The sequence below is a fragment of the Nicotiana tabacum genome, chromosome 8 (assembly GCF_000715075.1).
Source record: "Nicotiana tabacum cultivar K326 chromosome 8, ASM71507v2, whole genome shotgun sequence".
Classification (NCBI taxonomy): Eukaryota; Viridiplantae; Streptophyta; class Magnoliopsida; order Solanales; family Solanaceae; genus Nicotiana; species Nicotiana tabacum.
In genome coordinates this window covers 5,007,964-5,017,350 of record NC_134087.1, presented here as the reverse complement: position 1 = coordinate 5,017,350, position 9,387 = coordinate 5,007,964, and the positions used below count along the sequence as shown (strand labels likewise).

Below are 9,387 nucleotides of genomic sequence, written 5' to 3'. Positions count from 1 at the left end.
GCTTGAATGGCTTGGGATATATAGTATTCCTTCTCCATATTTGAACCAAGATTGGTGAGTGATCTGACACTCCAGGTTCTAAGCAATCAGCTTCTACATGCCCATAATCTTTAGTCCATTCAAAATTGCCAAAAGCCCAATCAATCTTACTGTATACTCTATCATTTGCACTTTGCTTATTACACCAAGTAAAGAAACATCCCTTAGTCCTCAATGGGGTCGGTTGCATATTATCTATATAATCCTTGAACTCCCGAACCTCATTCATAGTGACTGGTTGTCCTAATCTATCATCTGTGGTTAGGACATTGTTGAAATCACCACTTATGAGCCAGGGGATTTGAGTCTACCTCCCTAGCTGTTGCAGACCATTCCATAGACTAGCCCTTTCTTGCAATTTGTTTCTAGCATACACTACAGTCAACATAATTTTGTATCCAGTCGCTGGTTCCATCATTAAACAATGAATGAATTGCTCATGGACTTGAATTATGTTTACTGTCAAATATGTTTACTGAACCTTGCGATAATTTTCTCTGGGATTTCTTAGTTAAATAAAATGAGACACAAAATAACTTGATTACTGGTATGAGGATCTATCAAATGTGACAAAAAGGAATAGCTAATTTAGAGAATTTGATTTTAAATTAGAAGGTAAAATAGTAAAAAATATGAAAAAAGAAAGAAAGAAAAATAGAATTTATTTAATTTAGTGAGAGAAAAGTTTTATCCTATTAACTCATTCAATGCTACATCTACTAAATTTAAATAAATATTAGAATTTAAAATATTTTATCAATAATTTTATAAATATAAATTACATATATTATATAATAATATAGTAGTACTTTATATTTTGAGAAAACTCCATCAAAATTTTAATAGCACATATTTTTATCCACTTACAAAAAAGGAATGTTTACCTCTTATAGCAAAAATTAACACCTTATTTATTTTAAATAAATACCATTTTAAAAAATTATATTCTATAACCCTTATTGCTTTTTTTAATATGACGAAATCAAAGTCTCTAGACATGGCTGGTTATCTTCAATCGAGGAATTTCAGAAGGAAAAATCCAAATTGCTGAAGAAAGAAGCAGAAAGCGGTAGTTTGGGCTAGCCACTAGAATTACTTTTGGGCCATAAATTATGTATTGTAATTTTGGGCTAGCAGATGATATAGATTTGGCCCGAATGGCTATAAATAATATTTGCTTTTATATTTTTGGGGCCTTAAATATTTAGGGCCAATAGCTTCACTTGCCTTACCGTGGAGCCGCCCTTGAAATGTCGTCCTCTTCGTCGAAAACCCTAATTCGGACGGGCGTTTCTCTGATAACCCGTTTGATGAATCAAAACTTAAGATTCTCAGCTCAAAAACCAGAAATTGCAAATCAAACCCTCACTTCTAGGCTTTTCCCATCTCTCTCCTCTCAGTCTCCGATTCCTCTTCATTTGCCTCAATCCGACGTCGATTCGTTCAAAAAGGTTTCCTCTGAAGGTTTCTTATATCCCACTGGCCTCCCTTCTCTCCCCTTTTTCCTCCCCGACGGTAAATCTCCTTTTCCCTCTCTATATTTGAATTTACAGTACGCTTTGGTGCAATGCTGGTATTTAGCTGTAAAGTTTAGGTATGTGCAATATTTATTTATTTCGTTTCGGATATTTTCAGTTGTAGCAGTTCTATCCGAACGATGTTATTTATTTATATAATTTAAGCTCCAATACTTTATGCTCAAAAGCTACTTAAATTCAGCTAACCTGAATGGGCTCATAGTTGATTGATTGATTCTGATTTTTTTTTAAGGAGGCACATTTAGAAAATACCTTGCACTCTAGGGTGCTAATTGCTTGGGTTTAAATGCAATGACCGCATTCTGAATGTTTATGTGCGGGTTGAAGCTTGGGTTTCAACCCGGAATAAGCTAAAAGTGGGTACATTGAGTTGATTTTTAGTGGGTTGAAACAGGACGAGTTTACCAGATTTATAGTCCAACCTAGGGATGGCAAAATGGTTAAAAGAAAACGGTTAACCACCCATTTTATCCACTAAAAAATGGGTTGGATAATGAACTTTTTAAAAACGGATCAAATATGGATAAGAACCATATTATCCATTTAGAAAATAGATAACCAATGAGTCTAACTTTTACATTTGTAAAGTCTCAAATTGGGGTTTCCTCAAGTTAAGGAGACTAAGAATTCTCCCAAAAGTGATTATATGCAAGAAGTCATGGACCCATATTATCCGCCGGTTAACCTATTTTTTATCCGTATTAAATATGGGGCAGGTCGGATAATTTATCAGTTTTTTCATTACCCGTTTTCGACCCGAATCATATCCGACCCGGCCCACCCGTTTTGCCGCTCCTAGTCCAACCCATTCATGTTTATGTGTGGGTTGAAGCTTGGGTTTCAACTCCTTGTGGGTTTGCAATAATTTCTCTCTTAGACCTACAATATACTAATTTTATAACTTGAGGAATTTTTATTTATTTTCAAGGCTACAGAACTTAGAAAAAGATTGAGACTTTTGAACATTGCTAGATTGATTTCTTCCTTTTCTGAATATGCTTGGCTTTCGTCACTTTGTTATTTTTTAATGATGCTTAAAAAGTCGAATTACTAACTACGTAATGTTTATTAAAAGAAACAGAGAGCCACTAGCAACCTCTTCTTCAACGAAAATAGATAAATAGTTTAGTTTTCTTTGAAATTTAGCTTAGTAATTTTCTCAAACTAGAATGGAAAAGGAGCTCTCATATTTTAAACTTGCTACTCCCCCTGTCCCATTTTATGTGAATTCTTTTCTTATTAAATTGTCCCAAAAAGAATGACACCTTCTAAATTAGAAATAACTTAACCTTAAACTTCTCATTTTATTTTTTATGATATGATTTATAGCCACAAGTCTTGCTTGATTTGGAGCACAAGTTTCAAAAGTCTTTCTTTCTTTCTTAAACTCCATACCCAATTAAATATCATCACATAATTTGGGATGGAGGGGGTATATATCTATGAGTTGCTTGCTCCTTCCTTCGACCAGTTTGGTTGTGTGAACCATCTTTGTAAAAATAACTATAATTTAATTTGTATTGTTTGTTATTTCATGTTTATTCATTTAAACCATCAGAGACTTGAATACAAAGAATCGTGGAATTAACCTGGTTTGACATGAGCTACTGTATGGTTCTTACATTTATTTTCATGCAGTTGATGATTCTACGTCGAGTGGGATGCTTTTATTTCCTAAGAGAACCTACCAACCCAGCAACATCAAGCGCAAAAGGACCCATGGTTTCCTGGCTCGGTACGTTTCTCTGTCTTGCTCACTTTAGCTGCTGGACAAATGGCCACATTCTAGTGAGAGTAGCACTATGAGTATGCACCATTTTGCACTTATATTGTTCTATTTAAGCTTTGGGTCTTTGAGTTGCTGAAAGAATATGAACAGGACCACTCATTGTTTCTCTTCATGCTTCTGGATACTGTAGTAGTCGTACAACGTATACAGTACGTTCCCCTGAATTCATATATTAGGTTATGGACAGAGTATTTTACTTTTAAAACAATTCCAAATAGATGCAAGTGTAAATGAAAGAGGAGTTGGAGTCAAGGACTTCCTGTGTACCGCTAGGCTTAATATGTAGTAGTCCAGGACTCTGGCGTGCGCTCATGCTGGCAATGAATATTAGCTTGTTAGTTGCCTCCTAGGTTAGCTTACCTGATCAGCTCAGTCACTAATTTGTGCAGCTAGTTTCATTTTTCATAGTCCACTCTACTTTACAGGGAGATTTAATTGTCTACACTATTTGTTGAGTTCTGACTAACACGTATTTTAATCATTGAGCAGCAAAGCAACAAAGGGCGGCCGGAGAGTCATTGCTCGACGCATTGCAAAGGGCCGATCAAGAATAACAGCTTAGCAACTATATTTGTTGCATGGTTCGCAAGGTGTACGGATCAAGGCTAGAAGGCAAGTTTGGGGCATTTTACTGACAACTGAATAGTTTAAGTTGCGACTGTTGAAAAGAATAGGGTAAGGAGATGATGTTTTGGTGAGCCTCAAAAGTTATAACTGGAGTTTTATATTAAGGCTCCTACCTCCTATCTTTGTCCACAACTCTTCTAAGTATTTCTTTTGCAGAAATTCATTGAAGCTGGTTTCGATTCCTTAACAATATGCTCGATTTGTAATAAGGTTTTTTTCTTAACTGAACTTAATGTAGCCCATAGTGTCATATAGTGTTAGTACCACAGCCTTGGAATCCTCTCCCCTTTAGCTTACTCATAATTAGGATCTTGATAAGACTTTTTGATTCAAGTTAAGAAACCAAGGACACCTTTTTATTTCTTTCAAAAAGCTAATGAAATAAGAGCTCTCATGGAAGAAAGTCTACCAAGGTACTCAATATCGAATAAAAATTAGGGTGTGTTTGGTATGAAGGAAAACATTTTTGGGAAAATGTTTTTCAATTTTTCATGTTTGGTTGGCTTAAATGTTTTGGAAAATATTTTTCTTCAATTGAAGGAAAATGTTTTCTTTATCAAGAGAAGGGAAAATATTTTCCAAAGCTCCTTCTCAACCTTCCCACCCTCACCAACCCACCCCATCCCCTCTCCAAAAAAGTTTTTTTTTTTTCAAATTTCAGTTTTTCCGTTATCACCCACCCTACTACCCCTCCATCCCTCCCCCCTCCTCCTCCGCAAAAAAAAATATTTTTTTACCTTAATTTTTTTTTTCAATTTTAAATTTCTGTTTTTTTATTTTTCTACGCCACCCACCACTCATCACCCACCCCAATCCTCTCGCACAAAAAATTACTTTTTTTTTGTAATTTAAATTTATGTTATTTTTTCGTTTTAATGCCCCCCCCCCCCCCCCTAGCCCGAAAAAAACTTTTTAAATATATTTTTCAGTTTTAATTTTATTATTTATCGGTTTAAAGGCTTAAAATTTTACAAATTCCAAAATTATGAGTTCGGAGGTTTACGTGTTTGGAAGTTTACGGGTTTAGAAATTATAAAGTTTACGGGTTTGAAATTCCGCGGTTTTGAAAGTTTAGCGGTTCGAAAGTTAATGAAATTTGTGGGTCCGGAAGGTTGTTGGTTTGAAAGTTTATGGCTTCATGTTTATTATATCTAAATTATTTATGAATACTCTTGAGAAGTTATTTTCCTTAATTTGCGTAAAACACCGGAAAATGAATAAGATTACTACTTATTTTCCAAGAAAATATTTTCTTGAAAAATATTTTCCACGGAAAACATTTTCTATTATACCAAACACACCGTAGTTGTCTCCTATTATCAAATTGTAGATCTCCTTCCCAGCCCTATCTTTTGCCAGACTAAAGTTCCTATATAGTTTAACAGCATTTGAGTACATAGCACATGTTCAAATTGATTGTAGTTCAGACTTTCATAACGAACTAATTGAATATACTTTTCTTAATCCGTCAAATGTCCTTGAGATTGACGTGTGAAGAATATGCTCCCCTCTACCAAATATCCTTCTTGAGTAGTCTATTCGATGCAGAAATATGTGAAGAAGTTTAGAAGTGATTGATTATCATGTCTTTTTCCATTAATTTGATCGACACTAACATATCGTCTATGGTGTTTTATGATACGTCACTTGATGGCCACGATGGTGATGTCGAAGCGAAATTCATAAATAAGTTATCTTAATTTAAGCTATTGTAAAAGCTGCTTAAATAACAATTCATGCATTCCATTCAAGAGTTCAAGGCTGGTAAGTTGCAAATAAATAAAAAAGGCTAAATACATAGACAGACCATTAAACTTGGCCCAATCTTTCATTTTGGCACTTTAACTCAGTCTTGTTCCATTTTTGCCCTCCAACCCTATTTCTTTTGTTCTACTTTAACACAAAATCTTTTATTCCAGGTATAAATGCAGCGCGTGCAAATACCCAGCTGCTATCCCCACCATCGCAAAAAATAAAAAAATTACTTTAAGATTAAGACGTTTGAATCTGAATACACATCCGAATATCAAGATGTGCATTAAGATTAAAACGTCTGAATCTAAATATTAAAATGCATATTAAGATCTGAATACTAAACGATTAATACTGTTATCAATAAAATATATATTTTATAAAATATGGTAGTTAGTGGTGGTGATTACTAACGGTGGTGCTTGTGAATGCCGATTAGAGGCATTAGTTGGTGGTTCTGAGTAGTTGCTAGTGGTTATTGAAAGTGATGTCGATTATGGTTGAGAGTGGTGGTAGTAGGTGGTAATAATTAATAACGATAGGTGGTGGTTGTGATTGAGGAAGGTGGTGGTAGTTTATAATAGCTGGCAGTGTCAGCTATGGTTGTTGATGGGGATGGGGTAGTTAGTTGTGGTAATTGAGGTGGATGAATTTATGGTTGTGGTTGATAATGGTGGTGGTGGGGGTGGTCGGGATTTTGGGTAGTGGGGATTCTAGGTAGTGGTTGACGATAATGGTGGCGGCTATGATTGAGGAGGTGGTGGTGGTAGTAGTAGTTGAGTATGGTGGTGGTAGGTAGTGGTTGAGTATGATGGTGATGGTAATAGTTGATAATGGCAGGTGGTGGTAGCAATTAATAATGAATGTGAATGTTAGCATATTAATGAAATTAAGTCTTTGTTATAGATATTAATCATACAGACGTAATAGGACCCATTAAGTAGTTGTACGGTAAAAAGAAAACCTAATGATTAAGATCTGAATGATTAAAACTTAGACTTTAAAAACAAGCACATTTAATATCTAAGATCTGAATGATTAAGATTCATACCTTCGTTAAGTGCAAACAAATTAGGCCTTAGCTTCTTCCAATATCAGTACCTTTGAATTGGTTATAGTATGTTGTTTATGAATAGTACCTACTGTTAGATGCATAAAAGTTAAACCCGTAAATCTCTATTAAGAGTCATTATATTCTTTATTGAGCCCTTACTTTGGAAATTCAGGAAATTATATTCAATGACTTTTAAAAATGAATGGTCTTGATTTTTTGATTCCCTTATCATATGGGCAAACTTTTACGGTCAAAAGTCAAAAGTGTTGTCCACGAAGCAAGCGAAGGCCAACACTTGTTAAAGTTAAAGTCATGTCCCTAAATAAACGGGGGTCAAAAAATCAAAAGTGGCACCGAAATGTGCTATTTGTGCAAATCACCCTTGAAAATCCAACTCGAAGCAGCGGGCTTTGCATAGCCCGAAGCCCACGTTGTTTTCTCCTTTGTAATTTAGTACTATCCACATCTCCCGAACCCAAGTTCTTCGGCTTCTCTCTTCTCCTGCAAAACGGTTTCTATTACCTGATCAGAGCCTTTCCCATGGCAGAATCTAGAGGAAATGAAGCCGCAACATCTACTTCTGGTAATGATTTCCTTTTTCCTATTATCTTCCCTATTTCTAATCCTATTCTCTATTTATTGCAAACGAAAATGGGTCTCTTGAGAAAAATAAATCATTGCAAATTAAGATGCTGACAGATTTATAATTAGAAGAAAATATATTGCAATTTTTGGGTCTATTTCATTTACCCACGTCCTATTCCCCATATATTCATGAATTACTGGATAGAATTTCGTTTTAATGTCGAGATTTTGGAAACCATTTTTTGCTCTTGCAAAATTGTTCCATTTTGAGCACATATGTTAACAGTATTCGCTTAAAAATTGAATCTTTTTACTAATCTTGCAATGTTGATGCTTAATCTCATAATTTCCAATTGATATTATTTTCCCCTTTAGTTTCAGTTGTCTGCTGGGAAATGATTTATTTTTCATGCTATTCTAACTTGTTATTTACACTTAGTATTTTTTTTTTAAAGAGAAAATGACACTGTATAGACGTTCTTAAAATAATTGCCGAAAAATGTATATTTTTTGTATATATATATACAGATGTCTGAGACACCTAGTGGCAATGTTGTGTCTTGCTACTCTTTCGTTTTTTCATAGTGGCGGGTCTATTTACTGGCTATCGCTTTTGCTTTGCATCTATTTTCTTGTTTTCATGATGTTGTTATTTTTCCTACGGTATCTGTCGGTGATATTGATATTTTCTCTTTTCGTCTTCTTGAGCCGAGGGTCTTTCAGAAACAGCCTCTCTGCTCCCTCAGGTTAGGGGTAAGATTTACATGCACACTACCCTCCCCAGACCCCACTAGTGGGATTTCACTTGGTCGTTGTTATTGTTGTTGTATGTTATATATAAAAATTATACAATTTTTATATATTTTTTCGGCTATGAAATATAATAGTTTTTTGCGCGGGCTAAAAGTAAAAAAAACCCTATTTTTAAAGGGCTAACAAGGAAGGGGATGGTGTGTTTTAAGTTTCTTATTGCCATTTTGATCTCTCTATTGGTAGATTTGAAAGATGTAAAAGCACCAAATTTGATAGAGCGAGCAAAGGAAGAGATAGAGGCTATGATTCACCACGATAAAAAACCTCAGCATCACAAAGAAACTCATGGAACTAGTGATGACATTGATGAAAGCACCCCAGTTGATGAAGTTAAGGGGCCAAATGTATTTGAACGAGTTAAGGAAGAGATTGAGGCTGTTGTGCAAAGTATTCACCCCAAGAAATGATCCAACTCTTTTTAAATTAATTGTTCTCAGTGTTATCATATTTACTAACAATATTGGTTTCCTTGTTTCCTTCTGATGTATAATGGCTAATTGACATGTATAATAGTACTAATTTCTTGGTCTTTTCATGGAATGTGTTGCTATTTGTGACTTTTAGAAGGGTCTTTGCTGATCTTATTTTCTATATAATGACAAATGTGTCTTGGATACTACTTGTTTTTATTGTTTCGTTTTATTTTTTCTTAGTCTGAGGGTCTATCGAAAACAATGTCTCTACCTTTTCAGGATAGGGGTAAAGTTTGCGTACACACAACACTCCCTAAACCGTACTTGTGGGATTCCACTGGGTTGGTGTTGGTATTGTTGTTGTTGACAAATGTGTCTTAAAGTTATCAATACCTTTGTACTTGTGCTGGTAGTGGGTAAGATGTGTCTGACACCTCCGTACTTGTGCTGGTAGTAGGTAGGATGTGCCTGACATAATAGTCGAAATGCCGGCAAGCTGGCCTAAAAACCACCATTATCCACACCAAAAAAAAAGTAGTCACAATATCTTCTCATGGTGAAGTATATGGGCCTACTATTAAGATCTATTTTAGTCCCCACTGCAGGAGTAGCAGTGATATGGTTGAGGATGAGATACTGCAATTTGTTCTATTGATAATGGTGAAGTCAGGGACAGGTTAGAGAGATCTAACACAAACAAATTTGCCAGCTGAAAATAATCTGGTAACTTTTATCTGTTAGTTCTACAACCCAAATATTCTAATTTGCCATTGAATT

General features: G+C 35.0%; 2 protein-coding genes across 3 annotated transcripts; both read left to right on the top strand.

The window, feature by feature from the left end:
• Positions 1-1,235: 1,235 nt before the first annotated feature.
• LOC107796706 (uncharacterized) lies at positions 1,236-4,176 on the top strand. The gene is made up of 3 exons (XM_016619500.2): positions 1,236-1,554; positions 3,216-3,312; positions 3,856-4,176. Exons 1-3 carry the CDS (start codon positions 1,290-1,292, stop codon positions 3,926-3,928), a joined length of 435 nt encoding a protein of 144 aa, XP_016474986.1. The 5' UTR covers positions 1,236-1,289; the 3' UTR covers positions 3,929-4,176.
• A 2,180-nt stretch (positions 4,177-6,356) lies between these two features.
• On the top strand, positions 6,357-8,751 carry LOC107796703 (uncharacterized). 2 transcript variants are annotated; one of them, XM_016619494.2, is made up of 3 exons: positions 7,180-7,382; positions 8,093-8,137; positions 8,381-8,751. In XM_016619494.2, exons 1-3 carry the CDS (start codon positions 7,340-7,342, stop codon positions 8,602-8,604), a joined length of 312 nt encoding a protein of 103 aa, XP_016474980.1. In that variant the 5' UTR covers positions 7,180-7,339; the 3' UTR covers positions 8,605-8,751. The 2 variants fall into 2 exon arrangements, 1 of the variants encoding a protein (XP_016474980.1); XR_012693858.1 differs by lacking the exon at positions 8,093-8,137 and having other exon boundaries at positions 6,357-7,382.
• Positions 8,752-9,387: the final 636 nt, after the last annotated feature.